General features: G+C 40.2%; 1 protein-coding gene across 1 annotated transcript; it reads left to right on the top strand.

Annotated features, from left to right (window-relative positions):
* Positions 1-25: 25 nt before the first annotated feature.
* Positions 26-27,919, top strand: LOC104077539 (orofacial cleft 1 candidate gene 1 protein homolog; the record flags this gene model as incomplete). Its single annotated transcript, XM_009578821.1, has 6 exons — positions 26-37; positions 6,163-6,229; positions 6,536-6,712; positions 18,689-18,775; positions 22,060-22,143; positions 27,750-27,919. Coding segments are annotated over exons 1-6 (597 nt in total), but the record flags the coding sequence as incomplete, so codon positions are not given.

The raw sequence follows: 27,919 nt of genomic DNA, 5'->3' as shown, positions 1-27,919 counted from the left end.
GGTCTGAGAAAAAGGGCAGGTTGGCATGGAGAAAGAGGTAAGTGAAGAAAAACCATGCTTTAAAACAGAAAAATTAAAGGGCCTATTCCTAGCGTTGCTATTTCATAATATTATTTGTAGTGTGATGGGAGGGAAGTCAGCAGACACGTAGGCTCCTCTATATCATTGACAAGTCAAGGGGATGATTAACGAGAGTACCAGACAATGTAATGGTAGGAGAAGGCCCACAGAAGTTAAACAAAAGTGCCTTCAGAATTTAGAGAATTCCCATGATCCATAGTAGGACCTCATTGTGCTTGTCTACTGTTTCTATTTTTGATTAGATTTATAAACACAGCACCACATATTTTCATGTGGCTCATAGCCCCAGGGCAGAGTGAGATTGACTGTGCTGAAACTGTGAGGCTTGTGAATTTCGGGCAAGGGATGGAGTGAAATAAGTAGTGTAATTGTTTTTGTGGAGTGACCGTGGGACCTCCTCTGTTCTGAATTACACATGGTTCAACCCTTTGACCTAACCAACCTCGGCAATGCCTGGTAGATCTCCTAAAGCTGTGCTGAAAGGTCCTATCAGTGACATGTTGGAACATTATCTGTCACGTGAGATGTGTGCCAACAACCATATTAAACTACATTAATTACTAGTGAGGCCGTGTTTGTGACAATCTCAACTTCATTTAACCCATCATCATGTTAGTTATTGTTTAAACAGGAAGTACAAATGGGGACAATTTATGAAATCAAAATGCAGTACCAATGTTTTCTTTAATAAATTGTATGTATTACTTTGTTTTATTTTCCTTCTTTTTTTTTCCGCCCCCCCGCATTTTTGTTCTTGTCATCAGCTCTGTAGCTTGGGTTTTTGAGGGCTTTTCTATTTTAAGAGCAAGCAAGAAAAAGACTACCTCTTAGTAACTAAACTAATATGCCAGTGTAATTGTTATTTCTTTAGATGATATCACAGTTGACCAAAAGCACCGATACTTTGTTTCCTAGCAAGAAGCAAATATGCTATAAGGTGGTTTACGTAAGGCTGAAAGATCACATGTGGATTATTCGCTTGAGCTACACCTTCACTGCTTTATACTCCAGCTAGTGCATCTCTGCATGGCAATGCTTGCACACCTCTGGATCAGGAGTGAAGCATGCATTTCTTTTTAATTCTGAGAGAACAAATTTCTCATAGGCCCGTCCCCGTCAGTAGCAAAGCATACTGTCAGTCCTCAAAAGGCAGACCAGGTCAATTCTGAAACAATTCTGAATTTTGTAGGGGGAAGAGGCAAAAGCTCTCCTCCGTGCTCCTGCATAGGCAGTGCACCGGTTCAGTCGTGCCTAGCTGTGCCCAGTATTATATTAGACTAGACACATGGGCTTACATCTTCCACCTACACACTGAGCTGTTCTTTTTCCACAAGGTTTTTCCTTTAGCCTCATCCTCCAGCTAGAACAGGCCTAAATGAAGTGGGTATTTATTTATTTATTTTTTAATTGCTGTGGAGTCAGCTAAAAAATATGTTTGACCCTACTAAGTGTCATTCTCATTAGCAATGAAGAGTTTGCTCTCTGCAAAGTCTAACACGAAGTGCTTAAAGCAGACAGGTGCAAATTACAAGCTGTTTCTCTCTGGCTGCCATCCCTTAAATAGGCAAAGTAATAGGCAGGAGAAGGGAAAAGGTTCCAGCTCCAGCTGCATAAAGGAAAGCCTTAACAGGGACTTAGCAGCTGGTTGCAAGAATTAAATGCTGTAAATACCAACTAACGCATTTGTATGTGCTTTCACAGAGGAATATGTTTTTAGTAAGGCTCTATCCCTTGTTATGCAAGAGGATCATTCTTTGAAAACTCTGCTCTGCTTTGTGTTGAAAGGCTAATGCTCTCGCTGAAGTGAATGAGAACAGAAGCCAACATACCTGTTCCTGTTTACCATCATTACGCTCCTTAGAGCATTTCAGGCATTATTAGGTTCTTGGAGCCCTACCAGATTGACAATATTTCCAGCTATTTCTCTTTTGGCTGTATTCAAACAAGTCCCCAAAGGAAAAAAAAATACCCAACCAACCCACAAACAAAACCACGGATGAATCTGCTGAGCTAGTTTGCTGATGTTAGAAACAGTTGTTCGTATTAGGAACACCTAATTTAATTTCATGAAAGAGACATAACATGCCAGTATGTGTATGAATCTAAGGTATGCATTTCCTAAAAGGAACTAAAACTCTGTCATTCCAAAGTTGCTCTTCTTTTTGACTTCCAGCTTGCATGGGGACTGCTGTCTGGAAGCAGTAACTTTAACTTTAACTCTAAGGCTGCTGATGAGGTCTGTCTGTGTGATCTTCGTAGGCAGATAAGGGTAGGGAGACAGCTCAGAGCAGAGCTTGTTTACAGCAGGACAGAAGAAAACAGCTAGACATAAATGAGGGCTGACGGTTTCATGAAGCACAATTGGTTGATCACAGATTCAATATGACTGCCCTGAACTGAGCGATGATCCGTACAGTATGCAAAATTCACTTTCTTGCTGGTCTGTGCCCACCAGCCTTCCAGCAGCTTTCCCAGAGCCCCTCAGCCACGGCTTTGAGTGGAACCAGAGCTGAACGCAGCATTGTTGTACCCAATTCCTTTTGACAACAATCACATTCTTTTAAAAACTTCGTAGGTTTTAGTTGTCACTGGTTATAAATGAGGGTTTTTTCCCTCGCCGTTGCTGCTGCTGCTGCTGTTGCGGCGCTCGCTGCTCTGCTGCAGACCCGAGTACAGCGGGTCCTGCTACTCCTGGTTTTCCTTTGTTTCAATTGGTATCAGAAAGCAGGCGGTGTGTTTTAATGAAGATGGCATGCAAAAAGGCATTTAAAGGTTTAGGTCACTTTTGAATGACATGGTGATTAGTCTGCGCTGTGCTCAGACGCTTATAACTCCCCTTGTCTTTGCCCTAATGCAGCACACTCAAGGTAAAAAGGCATTTTTTTAAAACAAAAGTTAAAAGGCAAGACTTGTTTTTCACCAACTCTGGTGGAGCTTTGAGATAGGACAAATTGCTATCAGCAGCAGCATCACCCTTTAAACATGACTTTGCAAGCAAAGGACATCCCCCTTCTATGTGCTGGTTGGGGATGGACAGGTCTGACGTGTATTGTTTGTGGATGCAATTTGGACCACCTCCGCCGCAGGTGTAAACCAGCGCAGCCTTTGTATCACTTGAGGCTCTGGCCTCAAGTTGTGTAACTTCACTTTTTTGTAGGAACGCTTTTTAATGTTTATTTTTGGATAATGTTCTGTAATTAGAATGGCGGCTTTCTGTACGGACATGCGTTCATGTGCATTCATCTAGGTATGCTCACAAAACTGGACTTTGCCTGCAAATATGGCAAGTGGTCACTGAAAGAGTTTTATTTAATTTGCTATTGGAAACCTAAGTTTTGCAGGTACATGTGAACTGATTAAAGAACCATTGCTTTATACATAAATTTGCATAAATACATAAATTAACTAGTAGTGGCTAATGATAAAATGAATATGAAATGCCACTGGATAATTTCCTGCCTATTCTCTGATGAGAAGGCAAGGTATCATAAAGGTAGGGGGACTGGGGAAGGAAGCCTAAAATGAAAGGGGGGTAATAGTGTAATTTACCCTACTTAAAGGTGCTCATGTGTAAAAGAGAGAAGGATGAGGAAATTGGCTGCAGATAGGTATGAAAGGAAAACATCTTCTAATTTCCTCTGAGGCACAAAGTGACAAGAACATGTGTTGATTACACAAAGGCCACCACCAAAATACTCAGTTATGTTGAGAAGTGACCCTGGAAGAATTCTTCTCTGCCGCTGAAAATCAGGCGTTTCTTTCATTCTAAAAATACAAACTCATGAAAAGCACCTTTTCAAAACTTGATCACATTAAGGGACAAGGGCATAATTTCTTTTGAAGTTCTTTGTAAGTAAGTAGGAGTTACAAGCCTGTACATCAACTCCTTAAAAATACTAATTTGTGTTTGAATGAAATGAGAAAGATTGTAGTCTGTTGTGTCCCTGAAAAAACAAAATCTGGTGCTAACTTTCTAACTATACCGAATACTTAAAAAACAAACAAACAAACCAAAACCAAAACAAACCACCGCCACCCCATCTCCCCCACTCCAAAACATCAAAACCCACTATGCATCTTTATTAGATACGGGGGAGGATGAATACTTTTTTTTTTCTTGCTGTGAAAGAAGCTTATGCGTTTTACAGGCTACAACAGTTGAAAAGTAAACTATGGCCAATATAGCCTTCAACTGGTTTTGCTAGGGAAATCTGACGTGCAGAAGGAATACCTAGAATGTAATGCAGATCATCTTAATTCCATCGAAGTTATGGATGTATACTGATTTATACCAGTTGAAAATTTGTCCCAGAACTTTTGTCTAGGTGTTGTTTTCTTCAGCTGTTAACATAAAGTTTAAGGTTTTGCGTGGTGATTATACGCAGCGTAATAAGAATAATTACCACACAGCAGTGTTACAAATACTGCCGGAATCTTTAAAACTGACTTGATTATTTTTTTTTGGAATGCAGCAATACTTTAATATTGCAAAAGTGATATAGTTCTAAAGATACTAAGTGAGCTAATATGTATTTTTGAAAGATTTTTTAGCTGAGAAAAAATCAGAAGCAGTAGGGTGAATTTCTGAGCCTATTGAACTCCTGTCAAAATTATCATTAACTTCAGTTGTGCTGCATGTGGTTTGTAGGAATTAATTCTGTTACAGTATTTATTTATTGAAGTTTCCAGAATGTGTCTAGTCATTTTAACAAATATTTGGTTTTTAGTAGGGTAGTAGTCTTAATTTAGAGGAAGTCCACTGTTGCCAGACTAACATATATGTGTGTGTGCATATAATATGTGTGTGTGTGTATATATATATATATGGAGATATTAATATCTATATTAATCTGTCAGTGCTATGGTTCAGTTATTTTTGACAGATTTATTGATTGTGTCTGCTGCAAGCGTTGTTTTCTTACTGGAAATTGACACCTACAATCAAACGGGAAAGATGGATGCTGTAAAAATTGCAATTTTTCAATGATTCTTGTAATTAATCCTTTTGTATTGGCAGTTTCCAGGAGCTGTGTTGCCAGGAGTGGTCTTTATCACCGGACAATTAAGCAACTGGCTTGAAAAAATAATGCTGTTTTCGGAAACTGCCATGTGACGTTCGAAAATAAATGGGTCTGAACTGTTTTCTTACTTTGGTTTTGGCTTTGATTAATACTCCCAGATGTGCTTTGTTTTAGGTGGTCTCTGCCTGCTTTGACTGTTAGTGTCTGTTATAGGGGTCTGTAGCCACGCACGAGCCCACGTGGGACTCTCTTGCTAGTGCCGCTCAAGGTATTCTACAAAGACGGTGATTAGCACTTGGGCCTTCCTGGTGATAGTAACGTGACCACATTTTTTTTGAGCCTTGCTTCCCCACGGGAATTAACGTGGAACTTGTCAGAGTTTAGGTCCTCCAAGATCTCCTGCTATTTGTTTTCGCTGTAACTGTTGTTGACTTCTCCCTAACATTAAATGAACTTTTCATCGTTGTAAGGGGTCCTGCTTCCCTTCTCCCCTGGACCGCGATCTCTGTTTTGTGACATCTCGTCGTAAATTGTTTTGGAGTTATTTTTATTTTATTGCCTCGTACGAAATGGTAGAGTTCATTCATTTTTAGCTGCTCTGTGATGAACAAATGCACTGGTTATGTAACAGGACCTAGAAAATAAGAGAACGGGGGATGTCAGGGAAGTCTGTCTATAAATACGCTGCATAAACAAACTTTTCTAAATGAAGTGCTGCAGTTCTGCAAGTGAAATAAAGCAGTTGTTGCTGAATGCATACTGTAAAGACAAGTCTTATAATGTTCTTCATTTGTTGAGGTTTCTTTGCATTAATTAAAATTGGGAAAAAACAGAGTATTTTAATGTGACCTTCATTTGGCATTTGTTTTAACTTTTCTTCTCCTATTTTATTTAATTCTTCCACTTCTGTTGTTCAATTAGTGTTTGACCCCTTTAGCAGAGATGTAAATTAAATGACATTTCAATGCCATCCCATATTTAAAATACTGTGTTAGTTGTGGATCATAAAGGATGATCTTCGTTCTTTAGCTAATTTATTCATTTAACAATTTCCCTCCAGAAGTTCCAGCAGAAGGCTCTGAAGCAAACTAAGCAGAAGAAATCCAAGTCGGCTGAATTTCTGATGGGTGAGCCTTGCTTGATGAGTTATTGCTCATAATTTGTGTAAGGATTAATTAACTAATTACAGACAAATGGCTGTGGGCGAAATTTTGCTCTTGCTTGTCAGGGTGCAATTTGTAATTATTTTAATCATTTATTCTTTTTTTTTTTTTTTTTTTTTAGAGTTAATTTTAACCTAATTCTGTTTTGGCGACATTTGAGGACGATACACTTGAGTCTTTCAGCAAAGGAATTACTAGAAGGAATTTTCTGCTTGTCATTGAAATACACTTTGCTATAATGTGCTCTTCTGACCTCCTTGTTTTCTGTAGTAAAAGAAGAGAGAGCGGCAACAGAAGGCATTGAAAATCCAGCTTTTAACATCAGCAGCACAGATCTTTCAGCATATCAGCCTTCAGAAGAGAAAGTTATTAGACATGACAAGCCAGATAGCACCCTTGCAGCTCACCAACAAAAACTCGGGCTGCAAGCCCATGCTGAACCAAGAGGTGAGACATCAAACCTGATTAGCCTCAAACGCAGCAACAGTGGTTGTGTTCCCCATCCAACCTGCACGCTCCGTGACCTGCGCCGGCCGTTCCCGTTCCGACCTGCCCAAACAGGCGCCCCTGCAAACCCCGGATGGGGAACCCAAAATACTGCCGAAAACACCGGTTGGCTAAATATTTAGAGACCTGGGCTCCGTCTCCATGCTCAAGCGACTCCCCGTAACGGGGGTGCAGGTGCGGCGGGGAGCGCAGGGGGCAGGCTCTCATGGCAGCGCTTCCCCGTAATTTGTGTCGGGTTGGGTCTTGGAGGCACCGCAGCTGGTCCAAGCGCACAGATGCTGCTCCCTCGCTGGCTCCCAAGCATTGAGTAGTTTTAAGCAGCTTACAGATCCATGATTGATTGTTGTCCTTAGGTCTCCCATATGCCTTCAGTCAATCAGCATCTTGCCTCTGCTTCTCGTATCGCTATTTTTTTCAGCCAGTGTTGCTCAGATACTTGGAGCAGAGTCCTGTTCGCTCGGCTTGTCCAGCAGGAGCGATCCTGGCTTTTAAGCTCAGCTTTGATGCAGCACCCAAAAGAGACACTGCCTCAGGAAACAATCTCTGTTTATTATTTAGGTTCCTTCAAACAGACTGTAAGGATCTTTACTAATGTCAGTTTTCTTTTTGCAGAGGTTTGATATCTTTTAACCTATTGTTTAATTACTCCATTTTGAATTATTATTACTGCTGAATGTTACGACAAATGGTTATTTTTACTTAGTAATCCAGTGAGGAAGAAGGTGAAGAAAAGAATTTAAAGGCATCTTGTGAGCTATACGAGGAAAATCTTGGGCCAAGGTTTAATGTAAAAGCAAAAATGCCTGAAGTCAGACTCAAAATCTTCCCTAAATACCCATAAAAAAATTTGCCTTATTTGACTGTGTGGTCTCATTAACTTCAGGTGGACTGTGTGCATCCATGAATATGTAAATGTGCATCCAAGGTCCGAGACCTCCCAAGGTACCAAAGGAACGGGTATGACTTTGAAAAGTCCTTATCACCCAGCATTGCCCGTTAACTTGCAAACGGGGATGCTGCTTGCTAAGTACCCTTGCGTGCCAGCCCAGGTGTTTAAATGGGTAAGTGCAGGCTGGTGAGCAGAACTTCAGGCATTCGCTTTTAAAACTCTGGACCTTGTTGTGTTAAGATTTTATCCTTATGGGACTGGAGAGCCCACAGCTCCTAATGGCCCCTTGCAAAATTAGGTTTGGCTTTCCATTTAGCCTTCATGTGACTCTGTGTAGCGCCGCACGGAGCAGGAATTCTTCGTCTTTCCTTTGCAGCCTGTCAGAACAGTGATTAAGCAGACAAAGGGATTGATTGTTTTTTAATGAAATAGTCTATCTGGCAAAAAATGAAGTCAGGCTCGCTGGAGACTATCCATGCTTTCAGTCGCCTCTTCAGAAATTCATGAATAGTTCCCTCAAGAAAACAACACATTTTTTTAAAAGCCTGAAATGTGTTTTTAAACATTTTGATTTTTCATCCTAAGTAGCATTTTGTTCAAAAAACCCTAACTGAATATAATCTTTGTGAAAGGAGTAGAAATTGTTATATTTTGCCCGGAATGCAATGCCTTGATACACTGCTAAGTGTTTCTGTAATGGGAGAGGAAAGCTTGCTGAGAGTTGGAAAATTTTGTTTCCCAACACCGTGTCTCCCTCCTTGACCTTCTGTTCATCCAGTTAACCAAAAGATCAGTTGTTCACGTAGCTCTGCCTCTAAGTCACGCAGCTATTAAAAAAAATAATCACCCATTTATACCATCATAAAAAAGTCTAGATTGGAAGAGACCTCTAGAGATCATCTGGTCCAACCTTGCATTAAATTATTCTTAGTCTAACTTATGTCAGGACTTGTTTGGCAGTCACAGGGGTCAGTTCAAATTTATCAAGGGCTGCTAATAAAACAACAGCTTCAAGCCTGTCCAGAAACTTGGGAAAAAATTGAACTAAACCTTCTGGTACCTCACAAGCTAATTTTCCCCATTCCCAAGTGTAATAATACTTCATTAAAGACGGAAAGGGAAAAGCCAACTGCATAGGTAAGCACAGTATCACATGAATGTAGTAATGTATAAATGGTCGTATTTCACAGTCCTCAGTGAAGACTAGGTCTACAGGTAGCTTACCCTTTCTTGTGGCAATCTGTTGTGGTTTGGGACTGCCAGACCCCACGGGTCGGTTCCTCGAGCCTGCCTTCCTTTGCTTTGCTCCACGTTCATAGCCGCTTTGCATAGCTGCTGTCATTTCAGCTCATAGCAAAAACACACGTGGTGTTGAAAACTACCACCATCCCATAGCATCGGGGAAACTCTTCCACAGCTTCCTCTCCTGCTCCTCAGCTCTCGGAAGCCAGGGTGCAGTTCACAAGAGAGATTTTAGCACAGAAATCTCCTTCCTTTTCCCTAGGAGGCAAGACTTGCACCCCCACTGGAAGCTATTTCTCTAGGAAGGGGTGCCTACACTCACAGGTATGACTTGTTGCCCCAAACTTTGCTATGCCAGTAAAATGACAGTCCTTTTGCTACTTCATACCAGGCTTCCTTACCTTAAGGGAAACACCTGTCAAGCACAACAGCACGGCCTGTGTAAAATAAACATGTTTTAGGTCCCTCTGCTGCTCCCTTTCACTTTTCTCCCCTTTCCTTCTCCAGATGCTAATAAAATACTCCTCCTTTTGGGGTTTCCTCCCCTCCACAACTGTTGGGTGCTCTTCCAGCTCTCAGCCCCCAGGCTTAGCTTCGGTTACTTACTCAATGGGGAACGGTGTTTGTCAATTCTAACGGTTGGTGTTAAACTGTACAATTTAAAAGCAGTTATAACCTTAAACACAATTATTTAATCGCAGCATTTAGCAGATTACAGGTTGAAAACACTATATAAGCATCAGGCTGGATTTTCAGGCTATGCACTTGAAGGCAGGGCATGGAGATGGCATTGCCTTTGCATTATCTTTCCACCCATCGCCCATGTTGTTAATGGCAGCAAGTAATAGCTACAGGGGTTACTATCATTTCCTCCATCTTGCAACAGCGTCACAGCCTGTTCCTCTGTCAGCAATTGCTGGAGGGAAGTGTTCTCTAGAAAAACCTCCACCTACTTCTGAGATGCCTTCTCACACACGTCCATGCTAAGGATACTGGGAGGGAGTTTGAATATTCAGCTGCGTGTTCAAGACAGCCTTAAAACCTGTTCCTGGAATTTGGCTATGTCTGCACAGGAGGCTGCTCAGCAGAACACACATCACTGGGGGATTAAATAGCCAGTGCAGAGGTCCATGATATTGTACCTTGCCTGCATGTGCCCCCAAACAGCTTAATGCACAGATATGTTTGTGCTGTACTGACTTTTATATTCCCTTTCCTCAGATAACAGATCTCTGGAAAAGGACAGTCTGTGAACAGATTCTTGTTTTCAAGAAACTTAGGAAATATTTCCAGTGGCTTTTTTGAGTGTCTTTTTCACTTTTCAAACCAGATTGGTGGGGACTATTCTTGTGACTCGAAGTGCAAGGCTCCTGCATGCTTCGCTTGTGGGGAAGAGGATGAGGCAGAGCATGAGGCCTTATCTGCAGTCATCCTGCAGGCCTGTGATGGAAATAGAAATAAAACCTCTGATCCCTAGTCCATTGCTCTGTTTGTTAGGCCATTCTGTCTCTCACACTGTTGTATTTCCCATGATGGACAAAATTCCAAATTTTATCTTCCTCATCAGTAGACAGTTGTTCAGGAATAGGCCGTTGAGTAACTCTTTCTGCTGTATCCCATCATTGCTCTTGTATGGTGAAGATCTGGTACTGCTGTTAAATGTTTTAGTGACCCAGGGGAACAGGCTGACTACTCAGATTAATCTCCTGATTTTCAGCCAGGTAATTGGTTGCAGCGGCTTTTACCCTATTTTCTCTTCTTGGTTCTGTGCCAACTCTTTGCTGATCACTCCTATCACCTTCATTTCTTTCACATATTGCTTGTGAAATTAAGGTTGTCTAGCAGTGGCCTCATCTTTGCCAAACTGTGCAATTAATTTGTTTCTGAAAATACTCAGTTTCCTTGTGACTAAATCCGACCAACTCTTCTGCTTTTTCTCTCCTCAGCAAATACTGAATTTGCCAGAAATTTTCATGTTGGCCATCCCCATGAGAGGTCTAATAGACAAATTTCCCTGGGAAAAATATTTGGGGTTAGATCACCCAAACCTGGAGTGACAGGAACATATGTCCACCCGTTTCTCAATTGCTAGGTGCCTGATCTCAAGGTGAGCCAATATCTGCTTTTCTCTTTTCTCCACAGGGGTTTAAACCCAAAACACTTTGCGGAGTGCCCTAATGTTCAGGCTGGCTTGGTAAAGTCTCTGCCCAGCAAAGGGCGCCCAGCAAACTGTCGCGATGGAAGCACCAAACCTCCAGGAATACACCGTCTTTGGCTGAGGGCAGGATATGAGGGCAGTCGCTCAACCTCAAATGGATGATGTATGTCACAAGCAATCCCTTAACACAGGACTACTGTACTTAGCATTTTATCATAGGCCTGTAAAGCAAATGTTAATCTATTTTAGCATTTGATACATTTTGTCCTCAGCTGCTGTGATCAGAAAATGTGCAAGTGGTTTATACCAGTTTGTACTGTTCAGTGTCCGCCACAGCCACAGAGCTACACAGATTTGGTCCGACTAATCCTGAGAAGAGTCCTGCGGGATGGCACTGTTCGCATTTCTACAAGATAGGTAAAATTTCCAGACCAAGCATACAGAGGGAATATATGCCAGAAGAAATTAGACTGTGATCTTTCTGGGGTGCTGACCGCGCGTGTGAGCCACAGCATCCAGGTACGGGGCTTTTTGAGCATCCTCCCTGCCTTGCACCTGCATAGACATCTTTGGAGACTGGGATACTTTGGCTTTTGTGTGGAAGATGAAAGAAAGGCTAATTGTGTTCTCCTGTATCCCGCACACTCGTACAAAGGCTAGAGGCAGTCTGACCCTAAATGCTGATGATTCAAGTTAAAATTGTCTCCAGATGACTAGAAGCATTAATTTTTTTTTCCCCTATCATCCCCAATACACAAATCTTTTTTCAAAACTAGATTATCTCCTAAAATCAAAAGCTCTAATTAATTCTACCGTTTTATCTGCAATAGGCACTGTTAACATCTCATATCATGCTCCAATGAATTTGCCCACAGAGATTAACAACATTTGAGGGGGGGAAAAAAAGAGAGGGGAAAAAAAAAAAAAAAAAAGAAGAGGGAAAGAAAGGTCTTTCAATTGAAGACCAGAAACTGTTGTTCTAATTAGCCCAGGTACAGCATGGCATTAACATGCCTATACTGCTTCTGGGAGCAAATTAGCGTCTCTACGTGGCACGCTGCTGCACCACTTCCTAGCTGCGGAGCTAGGTTGGATGTACCTAACACGATGCTGCATGCATCCTACAGAGAAAATCCCACTGTAAAATAGAGCAGTTCTGCTCCCTACCAAAAGCCAAAGTAGAGACAAGTCTTTGCTAAGGAACAGTTACTGCTAAAGGTAGTTCAACTGCAGCAGGGCAATATAAGCCCTTTCTTGCTCAAGCATGTAACTGGGCGAGGACCTTGACCCAGGAATATGCAGACAAAAAAAGGGCTTTGTGAAGGAACCATGTGGGATATCAATTTGGTGATAAAAATATCAGCAAGTGCATCAAATTCAGTCTGTTTACAGAGAACTAGAAGCTGAAGCTTTTTGAACAGCATCTAATTTCATTCCAAAGAGATGCTAGTTACCCACCGGAGAGACAGTAAGCGCAGATGAAAAAAAACAGGCGTCTGCTGGAAACTCACATTTGTGCTGCACGTGAAGGAAATGGGAGCTTGCAACACTGGCTATTTGTGTTGGACAAAATGATTTGCATAAAGGATGAGACCAGAAACATGAATCAAAACTGTACCCCTTTTTTCTTAAACAATGGCAAAGTTTATATCTAATAATTCAAGTTCTGTGTATGTGGTTCCATGCTTTCTGATTCCAACAGGGACTTGAAATGGAAATGCCAAACCCGGTATGCAGGGCATGATGGATCACCATGTATGCATAGGAATAAAAAGGGTTGTCACTGGAAGTAATTTTGCGTTGAATTACACAATGTGTAATCCAATTGAAATCAGCAGAACGGCACAAGGTGTAATGTAGTGTGCAAAACGTGATCCATTGCATGCAATTTCAACAACAGGGATACTGTACCACTCATCTAAGTAATGTGCTAAAATTGAATTTGTGAAAGGTAGGGGGAGAAGAATTGTGAAGAATGGATGCGTTTTATAATTGGGAAATACTCTTTCAGAAAGTGATTGAATATATATTTTTAAGCCTAATTTATTACACCTGGAAATTGTTTGCTTCATAATAGTGCTGTCTGACCCTTGAAATTCAGCAAGTTCCCTCACCGGAATAGTGTGGGACCAGCCGAGCCTGCCAGCCTGGGAGCTCTCTGTATCCATTTTCCCCATTGACATGTGTCACATTATCTAATAGTGTTCGTAAATGAACTCCGTCATCATCGGTAAATCTTTTTCTCACGCCTTCGACCAACAGCGTTTCCCCAGGAAAAGCAGCAGGTCTCACACTGGCGTCCCTTGGCACAGTGCCCTCTGTTGCCTGCAGGGGAAAAAAGAAAAAAAAAAAGAGAAAAAAAAAATTCCCATGCTGTACTTTTGCTTAAACAGCAGCAAATGTGGTAAGTCTTCCGGAGCGGAGTGTGTGTGGGGGGAAAGTGGGTGCCGTGAGCGTGGTGCGGTGTTTTTCAAGTGTCAGGGAAGGCGCAGCATGGTCTGCGCTGCTCAGGCTCAAGAACGGCCCCTTTGCTAGTGTCCTGTCGAAGCTGACAAGTGAGTTTATTCAAGGCTTGCGATATAAACGTAAAATACGGTTATGTGGTTTACTCATTACCTATGGTCTCTGCTGAGCATAAGGAAAATGACAATACGATACCTTTAAAACTTTTTAAAAATTGAGAAGTCGCCCGGTGATGGTAGTATTTAACAAGCTGTGTTTTCAAGTTATAATCTACTGTCCAGTCACTTGCTTAATGCTCTTCAGTTTGAGGATGCTATTGATGTGTAATTTTTCATTGAATTCTGCCTGGTACTCATGAAAATTTGAAGCTCTATGTAAAACACTCCAACCCCCCCTCCACCCCCCCCATATTTGGGCATAATCTGGAATAACTTCGTGCTTCCCAGGAATCTTATTTTAGATCTACATCTAAAATAATATGGATAATATTTATCTATACTTATAATATAGATGATAATGTTAGATGTAAATCTAAAATAGTAATAATATACCTTAATTAAGGCATTCAGCTTCTATATGTAACCTCGATCAGCCTATATAAAATTAATTAAAGGCATTTGTAATGGCCACGAGCTGAGGTGAACATAACAGGTATCATGGTTCAGTAATGACAATTAAAAATCCAAACTTAAAAGTATAACTTCTAGTTAACTCATCATAAGCCTATATTTTTTTTCTTGTCAAAATGAGAACAGAGAGTTAACGTTGTTTTGTGGATTACATAGCAACTCACTGTGTTCTTCAAAACTAAAGTTTTATTTTTAACATCTTCATATCATTTAAATGTGAGTAAATCTAGCAACACAAAATTTTGGAATAAAAACTCGAAAGTGAAAGTTTCAAACTTTCCTAAATTATTTTCCAGTTTTAAATCATGGTTTAAATCAACAAAGAACCTATAAATTCACTGGAAATCCAGTCAGTTTTTCACTGTCCAGGAACTCTCACTGTTTGTGCAGTTTTGGTTGATGATTTTTATTTTTCTTCACTTCTGCATTCTGTGAGTTTTTTTTTTTTAAGGAAGCAGGCTTCTTTTTCCTCTCTTATGCTTTAATTGTTTTGAATGATTTTTTATAATTCTTTATAGATTTTTTTTTTTTTTTCCCAAAGTGCAGATTAGAACTAAAGGCCTGTATCTACAAAGCAGTGACTTGCAGATATCAAGCTTTGTCAGTGTAGGTACTGAATCATGAAAACAGGTGAGCGGGGGTGCTAGTCACAAGACCCACCATGTCTTGAGGAAGGGTGAATAAGTGAAGCAGCCGGAAATGCAGGAGGTGGGACCCTTCTCTCCCCTTCCTCCTGACCCCAAGTCTTAGTTCTTGCTGGCCAAGCTGAGGTGGGCACCTCTCTTAGAGGGGATTCAGGTCTGACCCCAGGACGCTGGTTTGGCTCATGCGGTCACCTACTCTTCTCATAAAGAAACCAGGAAATACGTTAGCACAGAACCTCATGTCTGGGCTGCCCAAAGGGCCGTATCTGCAAAGTAAAATGAAAAGTATCCCTAGGGAAATAAGTTCAATTCTGTTGAATGGAGACAGCATTTACCATGATGTTCACTAACAGGAATTGCTGCTGAAATCAATGCTTTAAGACAGCTGTGTGGAAAGGAGGACTACTCTTTTCCATTCCCGGCTGCATCACTATGTTTCAAAAGCACTTTGGGTCAAATGCTGTCTCAGACTGGGATTTCTTCTTTCCAAGATGCTTCTGTCTTATTCTATCTTATGCAAAACACTTTTATGAGTTACCTTAGTAATGTCCAGTAATGTTCTACCAAGACATTGGTAGAGACACGTGTCAACCACGCTGCTGCCTGAAAAGGGGGAGCTGTTACTTAATAAGGCAAGTTTCCTCAGACCATAATCTGCATTATGTCTTCTAATGAAAGCTGGTTCATGCCAAAATTTTTGCTTTTATCCCTAAGACCCAGCATCGCTCTGAAAACAAGCACCAGTAAATGCTTATTCAAGATTTCAGTAATCAGTCACCTCGTTATTAATAATTCCTTCATTTTTACATTGGTCAGGAGGCACTTAACAATCCAACAGAGTTTTGTCTATTCTTTCATTAAACTAAAAACCTAGATCGATAGTACAGTATGAATGGGATAATTACCTGTCATCCAAATTCCATGCTGCACCCTTGATGTGATATTGATACGGGCTACCTAACCTCCTTGTGGAGTAGAAGATGTTGTAAAAATACAGCTTAGTCATGCCATTTCTGTGGTATTCTCAGGACATAGACTGTATAATTGACTACAGACATCTTAGCTTAAAAGCCATCTTAGAGTTTCATCCAGTCCTAGTAATACGTGTGCAGTCCCATGGGCTGCATCCAAGGATTATGCTAATTTTATTAGCAACTCCTCTTGCTTTAATTAAACTGTATAAATTCCCACCTGGTCACTGTTGTGCCAACACCTTTCTTTCCATTTTTATTTGAATTTATAGATAATCTGTGGTTTCGCACTTCAATTCTGATTTCCTGAATTATCCATTGTGATTTCCACATGAAATAACAAAATTTTGAGGGGTGAATAGGGTTTTAAATTGAGTTAATGGGTTTGAGCAAACCTTTAGATCAAAGCAAAGATCTAAGTTTCTAAAGTTGGCCAAGTCTTTGTAGGAGCAGGTATTCAAAGTAACTTGCTGTCTGAAAGCACCACGCTGTACACTGCTGTTCAAAATACCTGCAAGCAAGCTCTGTATTAACATTTACTTTACTGTGTTTATATCACAAAGCAGAGTGATGTGAATTCCTTAGTGGACTCTTAATTTACATGTTATACACTTCGAAATATTTCCAAAAGCAAATGTGAAATGATTAGTAGTCCGTTCACATGCTCACAAAATGTTATTAGCAAAATGCCTTGGGCAGTATGTTATGTTGACTAAAATTGATAATTTTGTGTTTTAAAACTAAAGCAACCCCCCCTGCCTCCAACAAACCTTAGGACCTTCCCAGAGGCCAGACCTCCTGGTCACACCTGTTCTCAAGGTGTATGATGAGCTGTGGGGGGAAAGAAGACCAAAAAACGCACAAAAAAACCCCAAGAGCAGTGATCTAAGGTTTGCAGTGATTTTGACTCTTCAGAAAGCCTCGCTGAAAGTCTTCTGTGGAATCCTGCAGTTTAAAATGGCTTGTTATCTACAAAATCACCATAAGGAGGTGATTCTGGCATTTACCGCTCATTCTACCTGTGTAGGTTTTAAAGTGTGTACGTTGCACTGGAGAAATCAAACCTGGTTCTTCTTGTTACTTCTACATAACTTTCTGTTTCCAGCTGTGTGCGGTTCTGACAGAGCCAAAGACTTGGACAAAATATCTCATACTCTTTAAAGACGGGTTGAGGTGGTTCTTTTTTTAACAGAGGACCAAAGAGCAAGCTGTTTAATGGTATTTGTCCATGTATCTCTTTTGAATAATGGTTTCCATGCCTCACAGACTCAAATATAACATGACACTTCCTCCTAAATGCCAATTATTCTGTCCAGAAGACTTGCCCAAAAGTCTACTCCTCAGAGTTTCACACCAGGCCCACAGGATAAAGAACATAGGGTATTAAAATTCAATAAAAGCTGTTGTGATATTAAGACTGCAAAAAGCCTATGAACTAGCTGAGTAGTGCTTGTATGGTTGCAACATACATTCTAGCAATTTACATTTACAGCTATGAAGTAATTGAATAAAGAAATGCATCATCATTTTCTTTTTTAGCACACGGGTGAATTATTTTACCAACATGTGAAGGGGTGTTCATATAACATCATGGTGCTTTGTGCTAGAGAAAAACAATTACAGTGAATAAGGTAGAATGGCTCTGTTATTGCAGTACATAAGACTTTGATTACATACTGCCAAGATTCATACCAGCCTAGTAGTTGTTGACAGATAAAGTAACAAAAATGAAACTCATTTATTTTTTCTTTATTGAGACCTCAAGGTAAAGCAAATTTTCAGTTCTTGTACTTACTACATTGAAGGAACAGAGACTGACAGTCAAAATGTGCCAGTCCAGAAATATAAATTAAACCTAGTTTCATATCAAAGTTTCATTTAGTCTCTGAAAAGGAGCTGCTGCTTGGATTATTTTTGATCCTAAAACAAATACACTGTAGACTACTATAGTGTGTCTTGGATGAATTAACCCCTTTGTACATTTAGCTCCTATGTATTCTCCAGGATATAGATCTATGCCTATTCAAGCAATTTTAAAATGTGTTATGGACTTAATTATTTTACTTTTTCTCTGTTTAGTAATAATTTACTGTGTTTGCAAACCCAATGAACGTGAGGACGGTTTTAATAGAGTGTGGCACTTTTACTGAAGGAAGGACATATTTTGACGAAAAAGTCCTCCCTCCAACCTTGTGTAAAGAAAATTCTTCTGGCTTTTACTGGGAGTTCCTCTAGGCAGCTAGATGCTGCATTATTCCTTGATAAGTCTAACAAATGACTTTTTTTTGTAAACTTGATTAGTTTCTGAAGAGCAGATAAAACTAGCTGTTGAAATGGAAAGTGCTAAAATGAGTGGTTTTATCCCATCAAAATCTTGGATTAGTTACCTAGCCCAACTGAATATAATTGCTGTTCAGATTAATGAGGCAGTATTCTAGTATCTCCTCTGTAATTAAACACTTCTCTGGTTGAATACAGTATTAAAGATGCACCAGACGTTGAAACCTCAGTGGTGAAATTTAAAACTGTTGAAATTGGAGGGGTCAGCTGTGAAACACAAATTCCTCTGCAGCATGGGTAATTCAGTTGTACAATGTGTTTCAAGAGTAACTTGGTTTATATTGGGGATGCTGGATTTTTTTTAGTTTTTCTTAACTTTCCATCATCTAAATTTGAGAATTTTTCTCATTAGTTCCTGAGCAAAAGTAACATAAAGTGCACTTGTTTCCGGAATTACCTTTTCTGACCTTTCACAAGATGATAATTGCAGTACTAGTAGGCTTAGAGGACTTGTTAAAAAAATTAAGCTTATAAAGTAGCAAAAAATGCCCCTTCGCTTGCTGGTGTCGATTTCAGAATTAACATTTTGGTTCATGTGCTTCTAATAATCGCTGACCCTTACTTCATGTGCTTTCCACAGGAAATGAATACAGCAGAAATTACTTTGACCCATTGATGGATGAGGAAATAAACCCAAGGCGGTGTGGGATGGAGGTCAGTGAAGAAGGTGAGGCAGAATTAAGTATGTAATTTTGGTGTCAGAATATTCTTTTCCATTCATGAAAATGAGGTGACAAAGATCACATATGCAGTTCTATTTAAATATTGAGGTTTACAATTTAAATTGTAAGCCTTAACCACTCTGAACATGATATAGCAGTATACATAGTCTTTGATCAAGGACAGTGAGTTAATGGACAGGTAAAAGTGAGGCTGTGCTGTATTCACTCTGTTACTGTAGCAAAATGAAGAATGCTCCGAGAACATTGCCTACGCCATGTTCTCTTTAATTAACGAAGTTAGTCTGGAATTGAATACTAAGCTGTAGCTTTTTTGCAACCCTGCTCCCAAAGTCCTTCTTAGAGAGCCATTTTATTACTGAGCTGAACGTGTGTTTGCCTAACAGAAGGAAAGCCCAGAGTCCGTAAAAGTTCCCAGCACATGAGGGGGCTTTTTTGTTTTCTTTTGGCCAGTTTAGCCGAGATGTTTAGTTTTGCTGTCTGTAGGCAATAGCGAGCAGTGGGCGGGTGTGACTCTGCAGAGCTGGGAGAACAGAAGTTTTGCATAGGTATGAGAGAGATTAAGCAGGAGGTATTGTCTAGCAGAGGAAATTCTCCTTTGCTGTCATGGCTTTTAGATAAAAAAGGGTGGGAACGGGCCTGCCTGAATTTGCATGGACTTAAGTAAGAACATCATCATGGTAATGAAGTGCTTACCTATGCACTGAATGCTTTGGCCCAGCTCCTGTTGTTAAGCACTAACAACCTGACAGCACGCAAGACCCACTTCTCCTGTGTTAGCTTCCTAGCCCTTCGCTTTTTTAAGCCTTGTGCGTATTTGTACTGCAGAGACTCTCTAGACATGCAGCTGTAGTCAAATCTAAAAAAAATTGTCTACTATAAAGGGTATCAAGGTCAGTGACTTCTGAAATGAATGAGAAACTTTTACTTTGAGTAGATATGGAGGTTTAAACTTTCGAGGCAAAAACTTGTGTGACTGAGAAAAGCAGGCTCTAATGCACGTCAGTAACTCGAATTTCTGTGTATTGGTGAAAAAAATCAGGTTTATCAAGGGTGAATTACATCTAACCCCTATAATTTCCCCATTCATTGTATAGGACAACAATGTAATACCTTGGAAGTCAACTTCTGGCTCAGAGTTTTTAAACGAAAGATTTTTTTTCTGTTGGTACTACCTTGGTTCATCTTATGAATAGGCTTCATGAGTCATGATCTGCTTCATAATCAGAGAATGAAAAGCGGATTAGATTTCTGTAACTGTACGTGTGTGCCTAAAAACATGTACAGATAGAGTGGTGACATAAAGGATACACAGAAGTACAGTTTTCATCAGGAGAAAACGTTCTCTTGACTGTGTGATACACCTTAACCTTAAATGTTCTTTTTTTTTTTTTTTTTTATTTTTAATTTGGAACAGATGAAATGTCTGAGAAAGTCCATCTAGTTCTCAGGGTGGGAGTGGAGAGGTCATTTTAGGCACTTGCATATCAGGCTAGACCTGAGATCCATGTGTGAACACCTGTCCTTTGGCGTTCCTCCTTTTTCTCCCCAGCAAAAATATCACTCAAAGGTTGGGGTAACACTTGTTTATTAAAGGTCTGTTAGCAACGGTACTGGCCTCGGGTTGGTTGTGTTGACATCTGCAGAGCAGTTATAACGTATTTACCGACACCTCTGCCAAGAGCAAGTCTTCCACCTTGGAGATATTCAAAAGCTGTCTGGACATGGTCCTGGGAAACTTGGATCTAGGTGGCCCTGTGTGAGCAGGGCGGCTGAACCAGATGACCTCCAGAGGTCCCTTCCTACCTCAACCAGTCTGATTCGGTGATACTCACAAATGAGGCTGATTGTCTGGTTTCCTTTTCCTTGTGGAAGTGTTACCTAAGTGGAACTACATTGGTATGTAGTGGATGGAATGCTGAGTTAAAAGGACAGTCAGAACTGAAGTCTGGTCCTGCACGGTCATCCCCTGATTGGAAACCATGTTCGTTTAGCTCCTCTTCCCAGTTGGCAGCTTGTCACTAACAAGAGACAAAAGCAGAACAAGACGAAGAAATCAGGGCACACTTTAAAGTTACACTCTGCTTATGACTTAAGCAAGTCAGGCCCAATGCCCAAAGAGAATAGCTGGGGAAAAGCAAATCTTCAGCCACTAACTCTATTATACAAAGTTAAATGTCATTTTAATGTGTTCATCATATGGGATTCTTTAATGGGTTATTCTGTGAAAATGAAGATATTAGCAATTATCTTTTCTATATTTGATAAATTAAATTTGTTCTGGAAATTTGTCTGAGTTGATAATGCCCTGAGAACAAACAACACTCCACTATGGATTAGCTTCCCCCCCTCGCCAAGGGAGCATTTCAATGTTACACGCTAAAAGAAACGTAAAAGATTCTGTACTTGCAGAAGAAGTTCTGTACTTGCAGAAGAAGTTTGCAGAAGGCTCCCTCTTTGAATGCTCAGCGTAACTGAAAAACTTGACACTGAAATTTCATGGTAAAGAAAATTTATTCTTTGAGATTCTATCAGGCACTTAAAAAGAGCCACCCGAGGTCGCTTGTAGCTGTACTTCAATTCACCCACCTTGTATGCATTTCTTTGGCCTTCTATCTGCTTAGAGAAGCCAAGGTCTGGGAGATCTGGGGAGAAGACAGTCTCAACTGGTCATTTCTCCCTTGAATATAGACACTTGAAGTGATTTTTTAGGTCTCATGGAAAAAGGTGTGTGTGTGTGCTCCTTTTTAAAATCTGCAGATATTACTGGGAATTTGAATGACTGACCAGCCACAAAAATCAAAATTCATAGTGTGCTGTAATGACTACTCATGCTAGATAACGTGTTAATATTATGGACAGCAAGATAAAATTTCTAATAAAGATCTAAAATCACATTAGAAAAGAAATTAGGTACTTTGATTTTTATGAAGAGTCAAATAGAATTCATCTGGCAATTTGAATGTAAATAATCATTTCAACTAGTTTATTAGCAGAATTAGTAAACTAGTTTCAGTCTAGATCAAGATATAATATTGCTCACCATTTCAAAGTATATGATTATATTTTTTTTTTATTTTAAATTGTCTTTCATAACTCAGAAGAAAATGATAGTCACCCCTGCTATGAAACTAGCATTGTGAAAACTATTTTTAAGTGTCAAATGGTTTCTTAACTTTTGTATTTTTATATCTTTATTTATAGTTTAAAATACTGTTTCCTGAAATACTACTGGAAGAAACAATAGATGTTTCATTGTTGTTTTTTTAAGATCCTGTGAAATTTGATGAGCAAATCCTGTACGGTAAACTGATGAAGCTTCTAGATGAAGAAAACAAGATGCTAGACTTCCAAGGTAAATAATGAAATCATTTGCATAAAGAAAAATAAAACTCTTCTGAGTCTGGATGCGGGGAGGAGAGTGGGTAATCCATCCCCTTGAACTCAGGAGCAAAAGGGACATTGATTTTAATGCAAGCCTGTAAATTCTTTTTCCCCAAATGTTTTTGTTTTGGGTCATGTTTATGTGGTTTTAAGTGTAACTTAAGTGGCGTGCTTTCTTTAGGCTGCATGTTGAATTCCACCCTTATGAAAGAAGACTGGAAATATCATTGCTTATGTGCTCAAAGCTAGACATCTGAATCCTTATTTAAGCTCATACAATGGGTGGCCATTTGTCAGACGTACGGGTCATGTCACACAGTGTTTGAGGTTATCTACATAAGGATTTACTTACAGGTGAGTAAGTTTTCTGTGGCTTTGTTGGAAAATACAAATTGATGTTCCATCTACAGTAAGAACAACAAAGTGTAGGAGAAGAGAATTCTTCTCAAGCCAACAGCCTTGCTTTGGCTTCAGTTACTTTTACAGGCATTATTTAACACCCAGTTGATTCACAAGACCCAGTTATCACTACAACCTTAAAACAAGGTGCATGTCTGCTGCTCTCCTCTCGTTCATCCTAGGAGAAGTGACGTATGAACAAGCCCAGGCTCAGGGCTGCCGTATTTTTGGGTATCCCCCCCTCCTTTTTCAGCAGAGGTTTTTTGTGCAAAAGTATTTTCTGTTCTTTGTATCTGTATGAGGTTTCCTGTTATATTTCAATTATACATAGGACCTACTCTGCCAGAGAGACAGAGCAGGCGGTTGCCTACGGCACTGGAGCTCCAGGAGCTGCAACATGTTTTATGACTATTTAGTTTGTGAGCAACTTTGTTCTGGAAGAGGCAAACATTTTCATTTGCCTAGGGTTGCAAAATCCCTTGAACTGGCACTGGTCATATCAGTAACATCTTTGAAACCCATTTTGTCTCATTTTAAATGCAAGGAAAAGAAAGTACAACTGCCACAGCTAAATTCATGCAGATAGTTTAAGCAAAAACCTTTAACAAATTATTAGCAAGCTTTCTATTGTTGCATGTTAATGTAGAGTTCCACTTTGCTGAGAAAGATTATAGCAGTGCTTCAGGTTGATTGTTGCTTTTATCCTGCAACAGCATAGATGAAAATAAAAATATGTTTGGCTATGAAGTCAACATGATTTCTACAGGAAAGATTGATGGGGTGTCTATCTGTGGTACTTATGTAGTCCCTGTCTACCAATATTTATAGCATTTCATATTCTTCAATAGCTTTATCATCAAAATAACCCTGTACGATTAAGGAAAATGTCCTGATGTCATTTTACAGGCTGCCCCAGGTGGGGTCTACCCTTTCCATTAGCTTTCTGAAAGTTAGCTTCTGGGGCTCCCCAAAAGTGGTGGGAGAGGGAGAGAGAAGCACCTCTGGGCAGTTGTTCAGCCCACCTCACGCAGACACCTCTTAGCTGATTAGACAAATTACACCCTGGAAGCAGTTCTTCTCTTTCCTTTGGCTCTAGAAGGATTGGACAACTGACTTAGACTCGACTGTTGCTTTTTGCATGGCCAAAGGTAGGTGAGCCAAATTGCACCGTGTGTATTTGTCCACTTTTAAGCAAGGGAAGCAGGGAAAGAAAGGGAAGCCTTCCCCATCCATCAGTGGTTACTCTCTGCTTCAGTTAGGTGCCCTAAAACTTCATATTGTATTACAAATAACGTTAATGAATATTCTTAAGATGAACAGATGCTTTACAGAAGATAACAGCAAATAGCATATTTAGAGAGAAATAAGGTTTCACTGATCTCCTCAGATGTTTATAATTTAAACTCACCAGGTATGTTTGAACAAAAAATGTCTTTGTCTCCAACTAGTTTTATCAAACTACCATGAGAGGCAAAATGCTCTTATTACGGCTTGCCGACGTGGGGTGTGAGACAGGTTCAAATCTCTCATCCATCCAAAGCCATTTGCACGTACGTGGTGTGCTCTGCGGACGGTGATCTCGTGCTGAGGCTGCCGAGGTTGCTGAGCTGCCAGCTCACTGATTCAACCCAAGGGCAAGCAAACGCATTGACGCGCCTGTCTCGCAGTCCAGGTGCACGTCAGAGCCCCCCATGTAGGCATGAAGGCAGCGAGTGGGGGAGACGCCGCAGCCCGCCGCTGTCTTGTGTCTCGAGTGCTGCCACAGTGCTTTTATTTCTTAAAAGTGCCATAATGGGTATCAGAGCTAGTCCCGCTGCTGAATGTTGCGCCTCGTCCTAGCTGAATTTTTTACTTTTCTTAGCTTGGGTGAATAAAATCCAGAAAAGAGCAAGATTTTCCTGAGGAAGTGAGGCTTGTGCAGTCTCCACCTCTGTGTGCGTGTATCAGGCTGTATTTATTTCTGCCTGTCTGTGTTTCTCCCTCCCAATTTTTGAACCTCTTGTTCACTTCCAAACCCTTTTTTTTAACAGAGAGCAAGTCTGACTTCCCTACCAGTTTTATGGAAGTGGGCAGCTGAGCAGAGCAGACAAGCATTATTAATGTCTCCACTGAGGGAAAAGCTAATATGGGAGTTTGACCCTTATTAGACATCAGAAAAATCCATAGAAAACTAGGATTCATTTGGTTCCACTCTTACAGAACTGTTTCCTTTCTTCATTTGACCACTGAGCTGAAAAATCACGTAGTCATACAGTCCTAATTAATAGATGACCCCCAAAGGAAAGGAAAGAACATGGCTCAGAATTTATATAATTGTATATTTAAAGCATTTTGTCGTTGAGTAACCTGTTGGTCAGTGTTGGGGTATGCGTTAGTTCATATTATAAGGCAACTTAAAAGGCCAATATTGGTTGTTTGCTTTTTAGAGAAAGATGTAGACTGTATATTTTTTACCTAGGGATAAAATCTCTCAAACATTGTAAGATCATGATCCATGCACATCTAAAATGATGCTAGGTGAAATACCATAAAAAATATTTTCCATTATGTTATTATTTGGCAACAACTGAAAAATTGAAGTGCAATGTTTTGCAGCATGTTAGTTGTTTGAAACTGATGCATGAGCCTTCGGTGGTGTACTTTTTTAGCTACAATTTCTATACAGAGTCTTCTAGAACCAGGCAGCCAAAATGCGTTTTCCATGCGGAGTTTATAGCTGCTTTATACATTTAAACCCATGCTGAGGTGTAGTCTGCTGGTGAACCTACCCTTTAAACTCTCATCTCGGTATATAAACCACTGCTATCTGATGGACAAATGCAGGAGTAAATGAAGTTACAAGCAGCCAAGCTTGTAACCGGAGAGATTATTTTAATTACAGCACAGCATCTGCAAACACAGCCTGTGTTAAGGAGAAGTGATTTAAACTACGTAGAAAGTATGACTTGCAGTGTTAAGTACAGCTGAGGCAATGAAAAGTTTGATGCAGACGCTAACAACTTGAAGCAGCCAGTTTTTAATTAGTTTATCAATCTACCAATGAATTTCCTCATAAATTTTCAGCGGTTTTGTCCCGTGTGTACAAAGTAGTAACGTTTTTAACACCGTAGCTACTTCTGCACAAGAAGGAGGTGGAGGCTTTGTTTTGGTCAAGCGTTGCTCTGGGGCAACAGCTCAAGCCTGTAACCTGTGGGTCAGTTCAGACAAGGAGCAACCCGATGGGGACCGAGTTTCAGAAGTCTCTTTGCAAAGCTAGTGCGGAAGGAGCAGACCAGCTGAACAACCCCGTTCTCTCCCTGTCTCCAGCTCAGGCAAATGAACAGTTTTTCCAATTGTGCTTAAATGAGTATATGTAGCTTTTTATCAAATACTTTTCCAATCTGGATCGTAATTTATCTCTGTATTTTTACCAGTTATGTCCCTCGAAAAGGCTTTTGAAAATGTTCTTTCTCTTCTTTTGCTCTTTTTTTCCACAAAACACGTACTAATGAGCTCAGTGTCTTCCACCAAAACTGAGTTCACTTGATACGATTCCTCACAAAAATAATGAACACAAAAAAGGAAAAGGATATTTTGATGAATCACTGCATGGTCATCTTTGTGAACCAAATGTTTTTATTCCTTTTTTGATGTATAAGGACTATCTCTCTACACCCAGAGGATCCTGAGATAGGAATGTACAGTCTTCCCAGGATGTAAACTTGCACTGCTCCTGTGAAAGCAGTAAAGCAGCTGATTTACACCAGCTGAGCATATGGCCCATTGTGTACAACACAGCATCGAGGGGAACAAGCAATGCTGCATCTTCTGCTGTTGGCAATGTTTCCTTTTCCAGCGCTTCCTGGATTTTCTCTCTCTCCTAGCCAAACCCTTAATGTTACAGTAAATTTAAATGTAAATATTGTTTTGTTTTTGCAGTTAACAGTTGTAGGTCAAATCACTTTTCATTAGGCTTGTAGGATGCTACACGAAGAGATTGTGTACCCTAAGGTCATGGTTTGGGTTGTTTATATCTACTGTACACTTCCCCCAACATGATTTTGAATTGTATCCTGTTGTAATTAAATAAAAAACCCACCCTACTTCCTGTGTGTTGGTGGCACCGAGGTGATTTAAGTACGCGGGAGACTCAACAATTAAAGTCATTAAACAATGAGTAGTGAGCAAAACTGAAAATTTTAATAGCCTTAGTTTTATCTTTCCTTTTCTGGTCTTCATTAGAGAATGAAAGACTTCAAAGGGGAGTGAGGGAAAAAAAAAATCTTTTAACTGCTTTCATGTCTTAGGATGGGCAAAGAGAAAAACAAATAACTAGATATGGCAGTTTCTTGCAGAGAGAGGCACAGAGAACTATAAAGACATGCACTTACACACAGAAATATGAGGTAAGAAAGATAAAGTCAGATGTGGACAACCTGATATCTGTCATTTCTTAGTGATCCTAAGATGGACAAATGAGCAAAAATAGTCGTCTTTATTATTTATGAACCAAACTAGTATTAGTACTGTAGCAGATATCAATGAGAAGATCTATTTTTTACATAGCATGATGAATTAAACTGAAAAAAGGACACAGCTTCTCTTTAAGGTCAACTTTATGAATGGGATTTATTTATATTTGTGTGCAGCGTGTACCCTTTGGTTCTGCATACGTCACCACAGTGAATTCAGGGGAATGATGTGGGTGAGAGCAGAATCGGACCCCATTAATTAGGTAGGAGCTGCACGCACACACCTGGGGGAGGAATCTGATCCTCCGGGGTGAGTGGGAGGAAGATGAAATGCTCGGTGTGGATCCGCCTAAAACTCCCTTTCAGTTGCAGTTATTCCTCCTCTTACTCGGGAGTGAAAGCCAAAGTCGTTCCAAATCCCAATTCCTTTAAGATTTACAGGGGAGCGACATGACCATGGAAATGCAGAGCACCCCTTTGTAAGATTATTTAAGGAACAAGCTGCACATGCTAAATTTGTCCCTCTGTGCAGATGTTGCTCTTGAGGAGAGTGTTCCTGCTAATGGCACTTGGAACCTGCCAGTTGTCCTACTGCTGTTGTTTATTACTGTTCATTTTATGGCATGAATTGTTGCCTTAAAACATTGGTGGGCCAAACCAGAAGGTACTAACCAGTGAATGAACGCCCATTTGCTAAAAGTTAATCTGCCACTTTTGTTTCAAACAGCCCGTGTCGCCAGTGAAGATTTTCCAGACTCCGTGATGCCTGTCAGCTCCAGTAAGGCACGTGACCTTCACAGGGAGCTTGAAGATGAAGTGATTCTTTCGTATATCGAACAGTTTGAGAGAGATGCTCAGGATGACATAATTCTGCTTGGCAGCTTTTCACTGGAACAG

This window comes from Fulmarus glacialis, unplaced genomic scaffold (genome assembly GCF_000690835.1).
Source record: "Fulmarus glacialis isolate BGI_N327 unplaced genomic scaffold, ASM69083v1 scaffold16025, whole genome shotgun sequence".
NCBI classification, from domain to species: domain Eukaryota; kingdom Metazoa; phylum Chordata; class Aves; order Procellariiformes; family Procellariidae; genus Fulmarus; species Fulmarus glacialis.
This window is presented reverse-complemented; position numbering and strand designations above follow the sequence as displayed.